Genomic DNA, 19,781 nt, shown 5'->3' with positions numbered 1-19,781 from the left:
ATTGGGTGTCCAGATTGATTAATCTTTTCATGTTTAGGACCTTAAATGTTTCTGCCTATTTTAGCAAGAGGACCACATTTTTTTTTTTTTACATGATTTATGTGTTAAATGGCTTCCAAACTTAGTAAAATGGTACACAAACCACAGTTCTCTCATTTCAGAACACATTTTGAAACCTTTAATTTCTGTTGTATTGTTACAGTGATCATTGAGCTTATTTTTATTTAAGTATAATCAGTAAATTGCCAGTCTTCATTTTGGCCTTCAGATTGGACCTCGAGTACAACTTTCACAGTAGAACTGAATTTAAAACCTTTGTTGGTTGTCAAATCTAAATCGCTATAAAATTGCTGAGCAAGACAGAGAATAAACTCACAAAGTAACTGCAGTTAATTTTAAATACACACAGCACTTGATTTTAGACCGTTTTTAAAAGGACCATGCTTCCATAATGCTAATTTATTCAAGCTCTATCCTAGTTATAGCCACTGAACAATTATGGTCACAAACTAACCATTTTTATAGTCTGGTAATTAAATAAACTGAAGAAATTGAGACAAATACTCAATAAAAAAAAATAAAAAAATGAAAACAAAAAAAAGTCTAATCTTCATATCCATCGCTTGGGCGTAGTACGGACTCTGTGGTGCAACACCACCATCTAGGGGTACAAGTAGACATTTGCGGTCACGAACACAAATCTGTACTGGAATCAGTGAATCAGTCCTGATAAAGCTGCCTCAGTGAATGGAGATGTTTCGCGGTCAGCCTCTTTGCATGCTGAGCCTCGGCCCGCCCCGGACCCCTGTAGCGGCAGAGGACAGGAAGGCGGAAAGGGGGTCAGCTCAAAGAGGGCGCAGCACTGGGTTGCACTGGGCCGCAGTGGCTGGGAACAGCAATCGGGGGGCCAGGCTGGAACACAGCTTTAATTTTACATTTCCGACTCAAAATGGTGTCCGCTCGGCTAGCCCAGGGATGGACGGTGACCAGTGCTGTCCAATCAGAGAGGTGCGGAGGAGTCAGGTGATGTTTCCTCAGCAGGGCGGGGTAGAGCTCCATGGCCTCCATTCAGACTGTGCTCTGGAGCGCCCCCCTCTGGCCCACAGTGGCACCTTCGCAACACTGGGGCTAGGAAGCATCTACATGTACCGCAAACGCAAACAAATACACGCCCTCAAACTGGCAACACGCGCGCACACACACACAGGCGCAACACACACACCAAAGGGGAAATAGGATTATGATCAGTCTCGAAACAGCCCCGACAGGGTCAGCGTCTATATGCCCTTCAAATACCAACATGGAAATGTAAAGAATTGTCACAATAATTAAAAAACTAAATTACAAAAATAACCAAGCAAATTTTGTTACAGTCCATTTTTTAAAATTCACAACACCTCCCTCCCCCCACACACACACACGAAAAAATACAACAATCCATATTTACAGCATAGATGACTCAGATATACAGTTTCTTAGCAATGATGATGATATCACATTGGTTACTAAGCAACAACTGAGTTTCCTGCAAGGAAATTTGGGAGTGATTTCTGCTGAATAGTGGCATTCAGGGAGTGACATGGAGCCATGTTTTAGAGAGGGTTAGTGAGGACAGTGTTTCTGGTGGGGACCGTTGAGTGAAAGAACAGGTAAAGCAGGAGTGGGGCTGCCTTACAGCTCGGTGCAGTGTCTGACCTGTTCAAACTGCTGCAGAAATCACTGGTTCCTTCCCAGCAGAGTCTGTGGTCAGTACATTCAGGAGGACACACATTTAATCCACAACAGCACAGGCAACACACAGAAAAGCAAGTAACAACAACAAAAAGAAAAAAAAGATCAAAAATAAAAGTGCCAGTCACCTCAATAAGGGTGCATTTGCTTTCTTTCAGGTTTTGGAGGTTGAAGGTCCAAAGAAAAAGGAACAAAATAACAACTTTTGGAATGTTTACATTTTTAAGACCACAAACTCAGTTGTTCTTTAGTAAGAAATGAGTCCTTTATAAGTGTATTTGTCCAACATTATGTACGATTTATTTTAAATATATTTCAGATTTTAGGAACCTCAAAACAACTGTACAAGTATTTTACCATTGTAAATATTTCTATAGTTACAGTATTTAAAACCAAAAAATGAGTGCACTTGAGGAAAGTAGAACAAAAAAAATAAAGAAGGGAAATTAAAAAAGAATAAACCTGACTGTTATCAGTCGATTGAGTCAAGGGTTTAAGGACACCAGGGCACAGTGACTTTGTGGTTACCACACTTGCTCTGCCATGCCAGAATAGGCCTCCCACTGCATCTGAGAGGTGTTAGGGGGGGGGTACATGGCTGTCTCCAACTCTGCGACTGCTTGCCATGTCCAGCGGGACATTCCGTCCTACTGGACAGACATTTTGAATAATTGCTATGCAGGCCAATGGCTATAGGAAATGCTTTACAGTGCGAGAAATGGGATGGCGCGAAATCGCTCATTCGAAATTTTGCCGATTCCGTCGGATTTTGTATGGCCGCGGAAGTTTTCCGTTCGATCCTCCGCAAGTATTCCGCGTCAGTATTGAACGCGTGTGTACCGAGACCGGCTGGCTGAACTTCCCCATAAAAGCCTGCTGTGAAAAGGTTGAGGGAGCTTTAGCAGGACCCGTCGTGCGGTCCCTCACTGTGTGGTGTTAGCTGCCGTTAAAGCGCACACAGCAACGCTAGCACTGCCGGTCGAAAGCAAACGCAGGCGGTACACTCCCAGTACGGGGGGGGGAGTCCTCTCACCCCTATCATGTTTTTAAAAAGTGCTTTTAAACCCAGTGGATAACAATGAGCCCCTAAGGACTGATCTAACTAGATCATTTCTCTCAGCATTTGTCATGGTAGTGGCGAGGAGAGTGGGGTGAACCCTGTAAAATAGTTGGAGCTACAATGAGCTGTCAATTACTGACTTGCATGAGCCAATCAAAAAGGTTATTTGCTCTCTACCGGGTTTGGTTCCCTGACACATGTTTGCTTCCCCTATTTTTGCTTTTTGCTATTTTTTCCCCTCAGTGCCTCATCACTACTTAAAGCGTAGCCTCGCTATGGAGGAGGCCCAGGGGGGAGGGTGAAAGGGAAAGAGCCCATTTGAGGCGGGACAGGCTTGCAGCCAGGGGCACTGCTGAGGCTGGAGGGACTCCCAAAGACCACAGCATTTTGGAAGGTGCAGCCTTTAGCGAACAACAGCACTTAGCAACCTCGTGCTTTCCGCGGACCGCACTGCGCAATGCTCCGATAGGCTGCCTCTCCTCCCTCGGAGACGGTTCCTTAAGTGTTTGTTAAAGAAAGGTTGCCGTGGAAACGGGTGCAAGCACACCGAAAGGCGGAGATTGGGGGAAACCGAGCAAAGGCGGGGGGGACTGTGGGACGCTTTTGTCACGAGCGGTCTCCGGGGACGGAGAGGCGGCTCCGCTTCCTTTACCTGGCGTTAGCGGACGCCAGGTCCGCTACAACGTCACCTATCGACACCGCGAGACAAACCCCCTGGCGCTCTCTGCCTTTTCGACTGGATCAGCGAAGGCCGGCTGCTGTTGCGTAAGGGGTTCCCACCGTTACTGAAGCTGGCGGCCGGCTGCTGGGGTGTGCCGGGCCCCGGGCTTTTGGGACTCGAATGTTAGTGGGCCTGTCCTACGGTGGGACACCACGCACCCAATACCTGGGAGCTTCTGCTGATTAAATACTCAAAAGGGTTTCTGTTTGAATGAGCAACATTTAACCAAAGTCACATTTCTAGCTCCACTCAACATGGACGGTAAAAACAGGGGTGGTGAATTCCCCTGTGTCCTGTACCCCTAGCCTTCCCCTCTGCCCGACTCAGTGTTACAGGGGTGTGTGTGTGCGCGCCCTTCTTGGGTCAGCAGGGTAACCCTCTCACAGGGTCAGGGTTCAGGGGTCAGAGGTGGTCATCAGGGAGAGGGGACCAGGTTTTTCTGGGGGGAGGGGGGGGATCTACACACCCAACCACACCCAAAGCATAGAGTGAGAAAGAGTGGCAGAATTTCTCCAGTAACAATATACTTCATCTCGCTTAGTAGTTGCCCTAATCTAGGACTCACATGAACAAGAGCAGCGGCATACCTTTGGATTTAAAATGTCCTATTACGACGAGTCAAGTTCCTTCACAAATATAGGGGGACCGTTACAGGAATGGAAACAGCACTCCCAATGCACAGCATTTTGAGCCGTTCCAGGTCTTACTTCAAGCCCACTAGCAGAATCAGCACTGGGACAGGATCCCCTCAGTGCCTCTGTTTCCACCCCTGTTGAACGTGGAGGGATTAGAAGTGAGTTGCATAGTGGCAGTGTGTAAAATGGCCGGGATGGTTATCTGCGTCTCTCGGTGTGGGTGTGGGAGCTGCACTGTGCGTTTCTGACCTGCAGGGGCAGGGTTGGGGGCTGGGGAGGGGGCGGGAGGGGGGCTCTTAGCAGCTGCACTGCTGCTTGTTCTGTGCAGTGGTGCCCCGCGGCTGACGGAGCTGCCGCAGCGACGCGTCTCCGTACTGGATCCCCGACCCCATCCGCTCCGGGTCCAACTCGCCTGCACGGGAACCGCCGCAAAAAGCCCCCGTCAGCACCGCGACGTGGAGATACCACGCCTACACACGCACGCACGCACACACACACACGCACACATACATACACGCACACATACACATACATACACGCACACACACACATACACACATACACACACGTGCACACACACGTACACTTAAACGTGCACACACACATGCACACACACACACACACACACATACACGCGCACACACATACACACACGTAAAACACACACACACACACACACACACACACACACACACACACACACACACACGCACACACACACACACGCATACACGTACACACGTATAAACACACACACACACACACACACACAGACACAGACGCACACACGTGTGTCTGTACCTGTACCTGACTATCTTGGTAAGGAGGGTTACAGTGTGTATGTGTGTGTTTGTGTGTGTGGTACAGTGTGGGTGAATGTACCTGACTCTATCTTGGTGAGGATGGTTCGAGCACATTTGAGGAAAGCTTCTTCCACATTCTCCCCAGTCAGGGCACTCGTCTCCAGGAACATCAGCTCTGCACAGCAGATAAGGCAAAATACAAAAAAACAAAAGTCAAAAGACATCAACAAAGAGTCAAAACACAGTCAACGAAGAGTCAAAACACAGTCAACGAAGAGTCAAAAGAGTCACCGAAGAGTCAAAACACAGTCAACAAAGAGTCAAAACATGCTGAACAAAGAGTGAAAACATGATGAACAAAGAGTCAAAACACAGTCAACGCTGTGCAGTGCAGACTCAACAAAGAAATCACTGTCAATGTTCCGGCAACACGCAGTCAGCACAGATTCAACAAACGATCAGTCAACGTAGTCAATGTGACGGCAACACAGATTCAATAAACTAGCGAGGGTCAACGCAGTCGACACGCAAACAACCGAAAGCAAATGCGGGTCATCGCAGAGTCACCGCTGACAAATACAGACACGGGAAGGGGAGATTCTGACTGACAGCTGAGCTAGAGCTGGCTACTCTGAAGCCGTGGGACTGACAGCAGGAAAAGTAGAAAAGTGAAAACTGGCAGGTGACAGAGGAAGATGAAGACCTGGAGGCGACTGCAGAGGAGTGCGGGGAGTGTGGACTAATGGCTACGGAACGGGGCTTGTAACTCAAAAGTTGTCGGGTTGGATTCCCAGCTGGGGAGTAGTCGATGCAAGACACTCAACCTGAACTGCTTCTGTAAAAATACAACCTCTTAACTCTGGATAAGGGCATCTGCTAAACGTGTGAGGGGGAGGGGCCAGAGAGCAACACACATGGAAGGGTCAGGGAGGAGCAGGAACAGGGAAGGGCAGGGGGAAAGCTTAAAGTGATGCGCAGGAACAGGGAAGGGCAGGGGGAAAGCTTAAAGTGATGCGCAGGAACAGGGAAGGGCAGGGGGAAAGCTTAAAGTGTTGCGCAGGAACAGGAAGTGGCAGGGGGAAAGCTTAGATTGATGCGCAGGAACAGGGAAGGGCAGGGGGAAAGCTTAGATTGATGTGCAGGAACAGGAAGTGGCAGGGGGAAAGCTTAGAGCGATGCGCAGGAACAGGAAGTCCAGCTCAGGTACCGTTCTCCTGGGCGAAGCGCGAGGCCTCCAGGAAGGTGACCTCCCGGTCGGCGTCCAGGTCCTTCTTGTTCCCGCACAGGATGATGACGATGTTAGGACTGGCCAGCGTCCGTGCATCTGTCAGCCAGTTGGTCAGGGCATTGTACGTCTCCCGGCTGGAACAGACGGACAGACAGACAGACAGACAGACAGACGCAGGGACATTTTCAGCCTGACGGACGCCTCTTTGGACACTGGTCTGAGCTGGTGGTTTAGTGCAACACAAATCATGCCTTTTTTTTTATCTTCCTACTGCAGTGATGCCATAGCTGTAGCTGTGTAAATATGGGCTGTCTGATGGGTTTTTCCACTTGTTATGTTTGTTTGGTTAACATTGTTTAGAAATGAGTCTAAGTGACATCACATTTTAATACGACTGAAAGATGAATTGATATTGTCCATGTTCTCTCTAGATTAGTGTGTCTGCTACATGACTGTAATGTAATTGTATTTCCTACTAGTGATGGACACACATTTTGAGCAAGTCTTTTGATTGGCTCATGAGAACATAACTAGTACCAACAGCCATTTTAACACCGCAGTTAATATTTTGAAACCAAAACTGACACTTGAAACAGTATGCAATATTAAGCAGTAAAATCAATAAAAGTCTAAAATTAAATTAACTGGTATGGTTTTCAGCCTAACAATTTTAACATTATTTATCATGGGTCAAAATGTACATTTAGAGAGTGACTCATATCACAAGTACATTTCATTCACTTGTTCGTAACTTTTACAGATGGACTTTATGACCATACAGATGGATTTCAGGCCTTGGCTAGGTTCTTCACCGCACCTATGCGCCTTTGGACGTGACTGGGCTTGCTCAAGTCCTCCACAACAGCAGGGGGCGACAGAGCCCACTTCCCCTCAAGTGACGGTGAGAGAAGCGTGGGTTCCGTGTCCGCGAGGCTACGGAGCGCGCTCAGCGCAGCCCCAGCTGCTCCCGATTCTCAGCCTAATTGACTTGTGCTTGTGGGCTGAGCCCCGCTGGCTGAGGATACTTTGTTAAGGACCCCGTCAGATCGCATTACGGCCTTCACTCCGTCTTTCTCAGCGGAACTGCGGAGATTATTAAATCAAACCCCGGACCGTCCCTCCTCCTCCTCCTCCTCCTGTTGTCTGGCCGTTGCAGGAGCCAGCCTCCATTTTGTTAGATTTGTTTTTAATCTATCCGCTGAGCTGATGAAACCCGATCGGACAGCTGGTGTGCGTGCTTGTGTCCCCTTCCTGGAGTTTATCTTCACTTTCGTACGCGTGCCTTTGTATGGTACATTCGCCAGCCCCACCAACACCACCCATTGAAAAAAAATTTAAAAAAAACCACACAATTTATAGTACATGCAGATTATGTCACCGTACCCACAATCCCCTGCCCTCTCACCTGGTGATGTCATACACGAGCAGAGCTCCTGCTGCCCCGCGATAGTAACTGCGAGTCACAGATCTGGGTCGGGAAAAAAACGTCACTGTTACTCCAGGGGGGATTGTCTTCACTGAACACAATTCATCCTCAATCACAATAATGTATAATTATACAAAATGATAATAATAAAAATTTATATTATATTCAGTCACAATCCTGCCCTGACTGTACTGTTGCTTGCTCATACTCAAATGGGTTGTGTTTGTCCCCACACACTGCCTGTCTGAGATTGGCCTTGACATGTCCCATGACACGTTTAGAGCCTTAACAACTCCAGAGAGCAATGCTGGTAAACCCATTGACGTAATTAATGACGTAATCCGCCATGACATCACTGACCAATGGGAAGCTGTTAATGGCCTCTGCTCATGACATCATCACTTCCGACCAATGGGAGGCCCGTACCTGAAGCGCTCCTGCCCAGCAGTGTCCCAGATCTGCAGCTTGACGGTCTTCCCCCCGACGTTCACCACCCTGGAGCCGAACTCCACGCCGATGGTGTGGTTGGAGTCCTGTTTGACTGCGGGAGACACAGAGACCGTCAGGCGACAGCCCTCTCCACCACCGCCCCACATTCACCACCGCTCCTGAGGTTATCACTTCATGAAATGCAAAGTAGGAACTGTCCTGTACAAATGGAAATGGTGTCGCCCACAATACGGAATGGTGAAAGGTTGTGTACACAAGCTCTTTCGAGGGGATTTTTGAAGGGTGGGGAGTAAAATATATTTTTCCAGGAAGTGGATGGGGGGAAAAAAACAGAAACAGTTCAATTTCATACAATTTGTTGAATATACAGTTTGGGATGTGTCTGTATGGTTATGAAGAATTGAATAAATTGATTTCAGCTCGTCATTAATGAGCTGGCTGGAATCGGCTCACTGGAAGCTGACGACGGAGGTACAGCGGGAGTAAGCCATCTTGGCTCAGTTCCCGGGTCTTTGACCGCGCTTTGACCGGAGAGGAACGCGAGTGTGCCGCTTACACTTGTTTTCGATGAACTGGTGCAGGAGGCAAGACTTCCCCGTCCCGGCGCTGCCGATCACCAGGAACTTGAACAGGAAATCTGCGAACGGAGAGAAGACGGGAAATCAATACAGCCGCGGCGGGGCCTTAGAGCTGCAGCAAAACCACACGTTCGGCACCGCATCCTCTGCCAGCCGCACGCGACCGCCTGGCTGTATGCAAACGGGGGTCACCGATAATGCACACAGCGTTCCTCCAACACAACAGGAAACGCACAAATGACTCACGACCGTCAAACTCTAGGCAATGAACCAGCGCGCACGAATACAAGGTTACGGGAAGTGGGTACGTTCATTGGAAAGAGTTTCATCAGAGTGCCTTGACCAAAAATATGCACGCTGATGACTGAGAGAGAATAAACGTGCCACCCTTTTCCAACCACATGAATCGGTGTCAACACTGAAATGATTTCAGGGCTCGGAGTGAGTGCATAAGATGGCCTAATCAAATATTTATTACCCATTTATAATCGTGCATAAACCCTAAAAACTAATTAGGCTTAAAATGGTCTCTACAAACTTTTAAATAATATTTGTATTATGTAATATTTGAATGAATGCAAGTATTAGATAAATGTGCAGTCCTGGAGTCAATACCATTCTAGTCTTAAGAAATGACTTCTCTAGCTACACTGGATAGAAGCGCCACCAAACTGCCAAATCCAAACTGTGGCAAACTGTGGCAAATCCACACTGCCAAATCCAAACTGTGGCAAACTGTGCCAAATCCAAACTGTGCCAAATCCAAACTGTGCCATATCCAAACTGTGCCAAACTGTGCCAAATCCAAACGGTGCCAAATCCAAACTGCCAAATCCAAACTGCCAAATCCAAACTGTGCCAAATCCAAACTGTGCCAAATCCAAACTGCCAAATCCAAACTGCCAAATCCAAACTGTGCCAAATCCACACTGTGGCAAATCCACACTGCCAAATCCAAACTGTGGCAAACTGGGCCAAATCCAAACTGCCAAATCTAAACTGAGCCAAATCGAAACTGCCAAATCCAAACTGTGGCAAATCCACACTGCCAAATCCAAACTGTGGCAAACTGGGCCAAATCCAAACTGCCAAATCCAAACTGAGCCAAATCCAAACTGCGCCAAACTGTGCCAAATCCAAACTGCCAAATCCAAACTGAGCCAAATCCAAACTGCCAAATCCAAGACTGGTGGCCCTCTGGCCTTGAGGTGGAATGAGATCTATATGCAAGCTAGAAAACGAAGGAAAACATAATACAGCCTAACATCAATAAATTGTAAAGGACAGTTATAAACTGTCTTCATGTACCCTTCATCATGGAATAAAAATCATCTTTCAGTCCAGGGATACAGCTTTGTCATCAGCACATCAGAGTCTTTTCGCACCACAGAAAAATAAGAGTGCTTCATTTTATTTACTCAACAAGGCCACTGCACCTTTTGTTAATGTTCTTTGACTTTTTTTTTACTGCGTACATGATTAAATATGATCTGGCTCTGGTTAAGGGTATCAGACTAAGCGCATGAATGGGGTCTGCGCCCCTGAGTTTCAGGGCCTCCGCACGTGGAGCCAGCCAGCGGTTCTTTCGGTCGCCTGAGCCGAGAGGTGGCCGAGCCATTTGGTCCAGGTCCGGTCCGTGCGCAGTAAGAGCTGCCGTGACCGCGATCGGTCATAACGGCAGGGCCACCGTCTTACACAGGAACAGGGGGCGCTCTCACGACCTCTGAAACCGCGGGGAGGCCGCTAACAAAGGAGGAGCAGAGCGCTGGGGCTTCGACCGCCAGCGATACCGGGACCTCTGCGGGCCTGGTAAGAGCTGAACCGCTGACCCACAGACCCAACATGCCCTCTGTGAGCGGTCCGCAGCAGCGGCGGGGTCATTTGCATGCATCTGGCTTTGGAGCCGGCCAATCACGCAGGGGCATTCCGGGAAAGAGGCGGAGCTGCCTGTCGCCTGGGGAACAGGCCAAAGGCGGTGATGGGGGGGAGGGTGGGCTCTATAATACCTACACCCGCGTCACTCTACATTTCACACCGCAAAACACATTAACTGCTGATACACTCTCCTTATTTCAGGTCTAAAATTAGGTTTCCACTGGAACTGAATACAACTGTATTGCATTAATCCCGCAGGGACGGAGGAAGGCTTTCAGCAAACAGGCTCAGCTACAGAGAGCAGGGCTGGGAGGGATACTCAAACAGAGGTAAGTCCAGAGATTACAGCCCGTCTTCAGCTGCGTCTGCATCATCAACCTCCCTCTACACTGCTCCTCAGCTGAGTCTGCATCATCAACCTCCCTCTACGAGACTGCTCTTCAGCTGCAGGGAAAGTGTGGAGGATGTGACAGGCTTTCAGAGGGTCTCTTGGAAAGAGGATGTGAGGAGAAGAGGGTGGAAACGAGAGATGGAGGTTTTTGAAATAGAAAGCGAACGAGAGAGAGCGAGGGCGGTAAAACAGTGAAAGGGGGGGGATGAAACCGAGAGAGGGAAACCCGCGTGAGATTTGTAAACTGGACTTTCCCCTCCACAGTCATGCTGCACTACAGAGAACGTCACAGCCACCAGCAGTGACAGACGTGGGCACTCAACCTGTAACAGCCGGGGAGGAAGGAGAGAGAGCCACTGAGACAGACGCCATGGTACGTGTCACCACCTCGTTTACGTACAGTCCTTCTGCTAAGGTCATTCAGGCTGAAAATATTTAGTTAGGAAGGCCTCCCAAACCACTTCCCTTTCCTGCTCTTATTTGAGTTTCTGCGCTCTGACCCAAAGCCACTTTGACTTAAACAGCCAGCGGCAACGGGGATAAACTCAGACGTCTTGATTATATCATCCGTATGCAAGAGGACAGGGATGATGTATCAACAGCCCTGGGTACTGTTAGAGAAGGGCTCTGTAGCAAAACATCTATCAATACGCACAAAGAGCGTTTGTGTGCTCTGCAAGGAAAAGACATGACGCTCAGTTCACATGGAAACCCACTGTGTAGCATCACGGCTTGTTTTCTTCTGTAGAACAATGCCTAGCTCAAAGACAGCAATCCTGAGCTATTAAAGTCGAGCAGCAAACTCTTAAAATAAACGGCTTGCAGTCCTGCGCCACCAACCGACAAACTCTGCGGAACGCGAGTGGTCCAAAGCTGAGCCCATTAACCAATGAGGAGGCCAGGCAGCACTAAGCACTTCTGAGGAGCACCAGCAGTGCTACAGAGAGGCAGAAACGGGCCTGACCGCAGACTCCAACCCCTCAGACTACAGCAGAGCCCCGAGGGATCGCCCACACACCTCCAGTAGTGTTTCACTTTCGTGTGTGTGAGAGAGACAGAGAGAGAGAGAGAGAAGGGGGAAAGAGACAGAGGTAGACCGAGAGAGAGACGTACAGTGTAACCAAAACACACCTCCACCAGTGACAAACGATGCACTGGACCACTACCTGCGCTACTCTCCACAGACGGACTCCAGTTACGCTGCATTAATTATTTGCCCGCCGGCTTATTTGCTTTTGCGTGGCCGGCCAGCTCCACAAACACAATAATAACTTCTCCGAGATCTGTCACGGCTTATACACGAATTTAATTTATTAGTATTATTCATTTGCATTGCTGCGCCAAATGTACTTTGCACACAACGCAACACATTGCCCTACTGGCCTTTCCCTGGAGCTGCTGTGGTTGAGCACCGTTGGCAGTGGTGACCCACTGAGAAGACAAAAGCCGGGCTGTTAGCTATGGCTTCAGGAGCCGCGCTTTTTGGCCATGTCAGCAGAACGGAAACCATCTGTGTGCGGCGGGCCGCGACCGCGCGAGGTCTTCCTCCGCCTGATTAACGACAACAAACAAGGACACCGTTTAAGAACGCTGCTCGTGTGGCGGTGGCTCTGCCATTTCTTTTCTTAGTGCCCTTCCATTTCAACTCAGTGAGCAGTTCTCTCTCGTGTCCTCCTTTTCAGGTTTTCTGTGTAATCAGTGCTGGAATCAGCACCACTCTGATAAATGCACCCTGCAATTTCCTGGAAGAAACACACAGTATATTACAATACAATATATTACCCTTTGCTATGTGCCAGCTGAAAAGGGGTAGAGGATAAAGGAGCCAATATATTCAATTGAATTAGGGCAGACATACTGTATTAAAAATGCGTACCTGCTCGTAGCATTTCCAGAAAACACAACTGACATAAATATGGCCACAACAGGTACATTAACTTCATTGAACGCATTTTAAGTGTCACCAGAGAAACATCATTTCCAGTGACAATAATCATTAAATAATAATTCCCATAACAGCCTTCGTCCAGTCAGCAGACTGAAATTCTGTGACTGGTAATGGAATTAACAGAAGCTCACACTTCTGCATCACATTAGGGAGTAATGTAATATGGTATATGAATGTGATGTTAACATTTAATTTTCCAGCAAGCTACTTGGCATGTGTTATGTGCTATTTTAAATGTGTTAATATGTGATTAAATGTGAGGGCATGCCAAGCAAAATGTGTGGGTCAGATTTTACTTGACTGCTTAAGTCATAAAGGATTCAATACTTTGTTTGCTCAGCCCATGAAGCATCAAGGGTTTGAAGACTGTCAAATTGCTAGCCTCACTCCCGCCCTTCTCCTCTCTCACTGGTGCAAACAGCACAGGGACCCGTGCTGGGAAGCCATGCTAAAAGGAAAATCAATGAGAACCATTACAGAGCAACTGGACGCCATTCTCTCCAGCCCATTAGTATGAGGAAGTGTGGCACTTTCATGCCAGAGTGCACCGTCTGGTATTGCATTTCTGAGCATGGGAGAGGGAAGGGAAGAAAAGGATGGGGGAGGAGTTCCAGCAGCTTAAGCCTGCGAAGGCCGTTTCATGTGTGTGCGCTGCCATTTCAAAGGCAACTATTTCTATTTGTTGCCTGTTAAAGGCACTGCAAGAAATGTATCAGGCTACTGACACAAGAGCTCAGAAATATAAGACATGTCTGGACACCAGCAGGATTGAGTCATGGTTATTATCCCCCCCCCCCCAGCAATCATACAGTCAATAGCCCTGCCTGTGCGGGCCAAGCCACATCCATATGGCAACTCCCAAAGCACAGCCGAGTTAAGTATGCACCTTTGCCTGAGACTGTTGATGTAATGGCTCATAATATGCTGGCAATTCAGGGTAATCCACCGCCCAATTTAACTGCAAAAAGCTCTGTGACAAGTGCCTCATAAATACAAACCAAAACCATCATGACACATAGCACTTCAACATTTCCATTATGCAAAACAAAAGTACGTGACTTCGTTTATGGAATTTAAGCCACACGCAGGCAATAGCTAATTATTAAGATAGCCAAGCGGCGGTGGACGGATCAAAAGACGACAGATCCCACGCATGAGCTGTCACACTTGTTTGGTTTTTAGCGTGAGCCTTTAAAATTAGATTGTCCAGCACACATGACATACGCCCCACGCATAGCATTTTGTAATGACACATATTGTTTATCAAAAATGTTTGGTGAAAAACTCATGACAGCATAGTAGATGCAGTTCCAGTCACATAGCTAGTGTTTACTTAGCTCTAGTGTTCGCGACAAACGTCATTTAGCTCGTTAGCAACCACGCCGAACCTCAATCCAGAAACTTCGGTCCACCGTGAGGACAGTCTGTTTACATCACTGCGAGACACGTTTAAACGACCGGCAGATGGCAGGGATATTGGCTTGCTAGCTAGGCTCTCCGAAATGGCTAGGTAGCTAACGTCAGCTAACAGCTGTTACGACCTAGCTAGCCAATCAAGACACAAAATACATCCGTATTCCTACGAACTAACGTCACGACACTAAAGCTTAGCTAGACAACTTCTGATAGGCATAGCTACTGTTAAACTCCAGTTTCTTTCGAGTTAGCTGGGCAAGCTAAGGATATTTAGCTGTCAACATAATAACCCAACCACAGCTCACCAATAGTATTACTATTGCTTAGTATTGAGCTCGGTTAATAACAAGCTAGCTAGCTAGCGACGCCTAGCCTAGTTTTAAAGGAAGTAGATGGCTGCTAGCTCTGCTGGTGTAACGCGTCCGAAACGAAGTTCATCCAACTTAGCTAGATTAGCTAGCCAGTTATTCGTGTTGACAGTGGTCAGTAGTTTAGTTGATTTTGGACCGTCATATAGTTTAGCTACACAATGTATTGTCGTCCTAACTCAATTCGCTACGTAGCTAAGGTAGCTAGCTAGTTTAGCTAGTAACACATCAAGGACCTTAATTAGCCGGTTAGCTTGCTAAATAGCTAGCTAGCTACAGTTCCGTGCGGGTGTTGTTTTGCCTACACCTACCGTATGTTTCTGACATGGCTGTCCCCTGCTTGCCCGGACACCTCGACTTTTAACCCGACCGGCTTCCTGAGGTCTAAGGTTTTATGTTATTACAATACCAGAATACTATATATGTAACGGCCCGTTCGCTGTATTATCTGAAAAGCAATTGCTCCTCCTTGATATGGATGCCAGTCGCCACCCCGCTTCCTCCCTACCCAGAGCGACGCATGAAAACGTAATGACGGAATTTTAAATGACGACGTCAAAGCGTTCACCTTTTCCGTAGTTTCGGGAAGTTAGACCGAGATGTGGTGCCTGGCCAGAAAGATTTTTTGGCCAACAGGTGTTTTCTTGAAACAGTGGTCAGCAGCATTCAAGTCTTTGACCACATGCAAACTTGATGAAGCTACTATATTAGATGCAGACTATGTTGTGATAGTAGATGGTATAATTTTTAACACCACTGCATTGTTGCAAACACTTATTCAATTGCAGCTTAAACCGTAGAACCGTTCCGTTGTTTTGAATCACCACACTATAGTTTTTTTTTTCTTCCACCACCTTTTCAATAGCCTTCAGATGATTCCGATTAATGAAGTGATGCCAAAAGGCTGGATTTGAAATCGAGTAGGCTACGGTGTATTTTACTTTGATTTCTATGTTAATGAAATCCCATTTAATATCTTGCTGCAGCTATGTCACACCACACGGTGGCAGGCAAGCATCGATATTGAAGTGCCCATACACTATGTAAAAAAAAAAATAATAAAATCATTGCGCATGGGGACTCTAGTGCATAGCACATGTGTGCGTCTATTTAGACCAGGGTGTCCAATCATATCCGGAACGGGCGTGCAGGTTTTTGTTTTAGCCCATCAGTAAGACGACTGATTATGCTTTACAAGGTTTTTTATTGAAGACCATGATTAGTTCATTAGTTGAATCAGACATCGTATGCTGGGCTAAAACCAAACCTGTGCCCATACCGGCTGTTTTTGGATACGATTGGTCATCCCTGATTTCCAAGTAGCATATTCATAAATATGTACATGAGACAGATTAATTGAACTCGCCGTTATGTTTCAGATAATTATTATAATTTGCCAGACTATAGGTAATGCAATGGTTGTCATAGAGTGTTCAAAGATGATTCACACAGTGATCTTGGGAAAGGTCTTGTCAAGGACTGAAGCTTGCAGATGACCTGTGACTCAGTGATTCTTGAAGGTCAACGTATTGAAGTGCGTCACCCTATGGGCTTTGTGTCAAATCTGTTTGTGCATGTGATGTATGAAGGCTGGTTATTTTGGTAAAGGTATAGACACACACACACACACATCACGCAGACAAACACTGGATTATCAATGTACAACAATAGCTTACAATATAATGGAACCAGAGAATACTGTAAAAACCAAACTAAATGTACAATAAGCACAACAGTTGTGTGTTCAGTCTCTCTCTCTGTATGTGTGTGTGTGTGTGTGCATGTGTGTTTGTGTTAGAGAGAAGTTGAGTCCCCTATTGTTATGTCCTGAAAGAGTCTGCTAGAGTGAGTCAGTTTGTTGACTTGTCGTTGGTCAGATCAGGAATGTCAGTCAACGCTCAAATCTTTGTCTTATTCATCTTCTTCTTTTCTTTTTTCCTGGGCTTATCCATCCTTATTCCATCATGCATACAATGCCCCAGAGAGGAGCGGAAAACGGCTGGGTGCAGACGGCTTTAAAGTCCTACGGAACGCGGGCTGCCCGGGGCCCCCAGGTGATAAATTACAGAGGCCCTCGCCGCTGCCTTCCGGGTTTCCTCCGTGGCTTTGTTCTTCCCTGGCAGATCCCTCTGTCTCTCCAGCCCTGTAAAAAAAGGCCTTTTACGGAGATTAGAGAGAGGACCTGGGAGGAAGCGTGTGTCTGTTCGTCTTGTGAGGCCTCGGATGTTTTGTTAAGCCTGTCTAAACTCCGAAGGGGGTAAAAAAAAAAAAAAAGGTGTGTTTCCATGCCCTGCTAACCTCTGCTGCTAAATATGACTCTCCCATCTCTCTCTGGTCCCAACTGCCGTTTACAGCACACTGGCACTGTTTACGCTGGAGGCCAGGCAGCGCTTTTGACCTTGGAGGGAAACTGCCGCTCTGACAAATGAGGGAGATTAGGGCTGGGTCTGGGGATCTCCCCAGTTGAGGTGAACCAGGAGATGGCGGGGGGGGGTACTATTGACGGGCGCACAAGATCGAGGCCCATCCAGACACTACCTCACTGACACTGAACACAGACAGGCCTGTGTGTGGCTCTGCCAATGACATGGCTCAGCCAATGACAGGCCAATATCTGTGGATGGAACGATGAGTCATTTTCCTAAGTGAGTCACATTCTGTGACGAATGCCCTTTGAACACACAGGTGTACATCTGTAGGCGTGGTGCAGGTATCTCCCAAAAGCAAAGGTGTTGATTTCAGTAATCACCTTATCATCACCCAAACATGTCAGGGTACCTGCTTTATTTGGGCTGAGGGTGATGTGCGGAGAGACATCATTGGTTCACTGCATATGTATGGCGAGATACTACTGTCAAACCTGGGAGAAGGAAAAAGAAAAGGAATTCAAATAAGCATTTATCTCTCGGAGGGGAAATTCCCTAAATGCATTGTGTCTTTCTTGTTGCGTGTGCGTACCCATAACAGGATGAGGAGTGAGAACAGAAGAGCAAACCAGGCAATGAGCTAGACAGTGATGGGGTGGAGGGAAACAACAGAGACGGCATTGTAATGCTCATCACCGAGGGGTATGTGTACGTGCTTGTGTGACATTGTGTTTCTGTGTTTACACCACATCTCCACCGGCTGACTGGCCCAATGGAGCTGCCATCCTTATGGCTGTAGGACATGCCTCTGCTTTCATGCAACGCTGATATCTGAAGCACCCCGGACGAGCCCCCCCCCCCGCACCCCCGGGCCTCTCTGCTGCATGTGAAAGGCTGGACAATAAGGCAATAAGGGAGAGTCCTAGAGGAAGGCGGGAGCATTGAGGGAGGGAAACGACCTGGAAGAAAGGCCTTTCTGGGAGTTATTTTTGGTGTCAGAGGGAACGGACAGGCGCTAAGTGGGTGCAGAATGCTCTCGTCCTCTTTATTTTATTTATTTTTTCATTTCCCTGGCTGACCCTTACGGGGAATTATCACGGCCGTTGCTCGCCCACCTTGACCATTTCTAAAAGAAGCATTTCCACCCACCTTTTCCATTTCTGGGAGCTGGACGCACAAGAACCTGCGGCTGAGAGAAAAAATAAACTCAGGGTCAAACCTTAGGGCTGCATGAAAGGCCTGGGGTGGCTTTGTGAACATAATGGCATCCTAAACAAAAAAGAAAAAAGAGAACTACTGCCATTATTCTTGTTCTCCTCTTGCACTGTGAGTGGTAATGGGACAGGACAGCCCAGCTTTTAAAGCATCAGGTTCTTTTGTTGGTGGAATGCTTGTACCAGCCCAGTCGAGATTATCCAAATAACTGTCCTCCCCTTTAAGGACAGAACCAAGGTATCAGAATCTGTAGGCAGATTTGTGCAGTTTCTCTCGGAAGATTGACCTTTACCTTTTAATTGAGCCCAGTATGAGAGCGGTTGTCTTGTGACTCAGTAAAGTGTTCAAGCAATGGCAGTGATGGTACATTTGTATTGTACTTATATATGATTTTGCTTGAGGATACTCAGCACATATCAGCAAAGACAAAGACATGATTTAGGAATCATTAAGCCCGTTAAACCTGGAGATAAAGGTGGCCATGTTTAAAATATTACTAGTATACTAGTATAACTAGTATAATTATTATTATGCATTTATTATTTAACAGACACCCTTTTTCAGAGTTGTTTATATTGTTGCACACAGTTGTAGCGTCATACACAGTTTAGCAAGCAGCAAACATCTTGTGATCAATCCAGTTCTTTAGTCAGAATAGACGTTTTAAAGGACGCCCTAAGGGCACGGTACATGGAATGGCAAAACATGGTAAGATGCTAAAGGTTGACTAAATACTAAACATAGGGGTCGTATGTGCTCCCTACAGTGTCATACTAGCTAAGAAAAACTTAATGAGTCGTGCCCAATTGAATGGACTGCAGTTAACGGTGAACATGTGACAGGACGGGTGATGATATAGGTATGTCACACCCTTTCATGCCCTTTCAGATTTGGTCTCCCATTTAATGACGCTCCCTTAGCCCTCATTGACAAGCTTTAAAAGAATGAGCAGATTCACAAAGTTGGGTTGACTCACGCAACACGAAACACTGAAGGCACTTATTGCTCACCATGCAGAAAAACATGGCAAACACAGACAGGTGATGCAGATCTACCACTAATTGACATGGTCTAACTGGACTTAGCTGCTTAATGTCATACCTCGGCTATGTGTACCGACTGGATATCCATACATACTCATGCTTAGAATGCCAGTAACAACCTGTGCCGCCTTAGGCTATATTCTCATTGTCTCTGCCTCTACTATTTCTCATTTATTTTAGTGAGTGCTTTTATTAACTGAACTTTCATTGCATTGCATTTTGCAGTGCATTCTTAGTGGCTTAAAAGTGATTGTTAAAGCAGGCTACTGCTATTCTCAAAACTCTAGACAGCAGACGGCTTTCACATATTGTATTTATGGAGTCTATTAACGAGCATTCAAAGCTAAATTAAGTTTATATGGTACTGGGGTAGATGTGTGTTGCTGACAGTGGAGTAATGGATGGAGGAAGGGGGCGTTTTAGACCGCTGTGTGCCGGTGTTTACCCACGGTCTGCAGAGGGTCGGGGCAGGGAGGAGGGGTGAGAGGTTAAGAGTACGGACAGGCCAGGCCATGTCTGGGGGAAGG

The 19,781-nt window shown here is 47.1% G+C and overlaps 1 protein-coding gene across 1 annotated transcript; it reads right to left on the bottom strand.

Annotated features, from left to right (window-relative positions):
• Positions 1 to 155: 155 nt before the first annotated feature.
• Positions 156 to 15,136, bottom strand: rab4b (RAB4B, member RAS oncogene family). The gene is made up of 7 exons (XM_061217506.1): positions 14,942 to 15,136; positions 8,611 to 8,691; positions 8,031 to 8,145; positions 7,584 to 7,646; positions 6,158 to 6,312; positions 5,030 to 5,125; positions 156 to 4,559 (listed from the first exon to the last, which is right to left on the bottom strand). Exons 1-7 carry the CDS (start codon positions 14,955 to 14,957, stop codon positions 4,444 to 4,446), a joined length of 642 nt encoding a protein of 213 aa, XP_061073490.1. The 5' UTR covers positions 14,958 to 15,136; the 3' UTR covers positions 156 to 4,443.
• Between the last annotated feature and the right edge of the window lie 4,645 nt (positions 15,137 to 19,781).

The sequence above is a fragment of the Conger conger genome, chromosome 13 (genome assembly GCF_963514075.1).
Source record: "Conger conger chromosome 13, fConCon1.1, whole genome shotgun sequence".
In the NCBI taxonomy this organism is placed as follows: Eukaryota; Metazoa; Chordata; class Actinopteri; order Anguilliformes; family Congridae; genus Conger; species Conger conger.
Note: the sequence above shows the minus strand (reverse complement) of the source record. Positions and strands in the feature narration are given on the sequence as shown.

Excerpts from the sequence above, each read along its gene's own strand:
- rab4b (XM_061217506.1), bottom strand. Across the intron at positions 8,146-8,610 it reads CCAGTTCATCGAAAACAAGT|TCAAACAGGACTCCAACCAC; the intron begins GTAAGCGGCACA and ends TGTCTCCCGCAG. Across the intron at positions 5,126-6,157 it reads GCGCTTCGCCCAGGAGAACG|AGCTGATGTTCCTGGAGACG; the intron begins GTACCTGAGCTG and ends TCTGCTGTGCAG.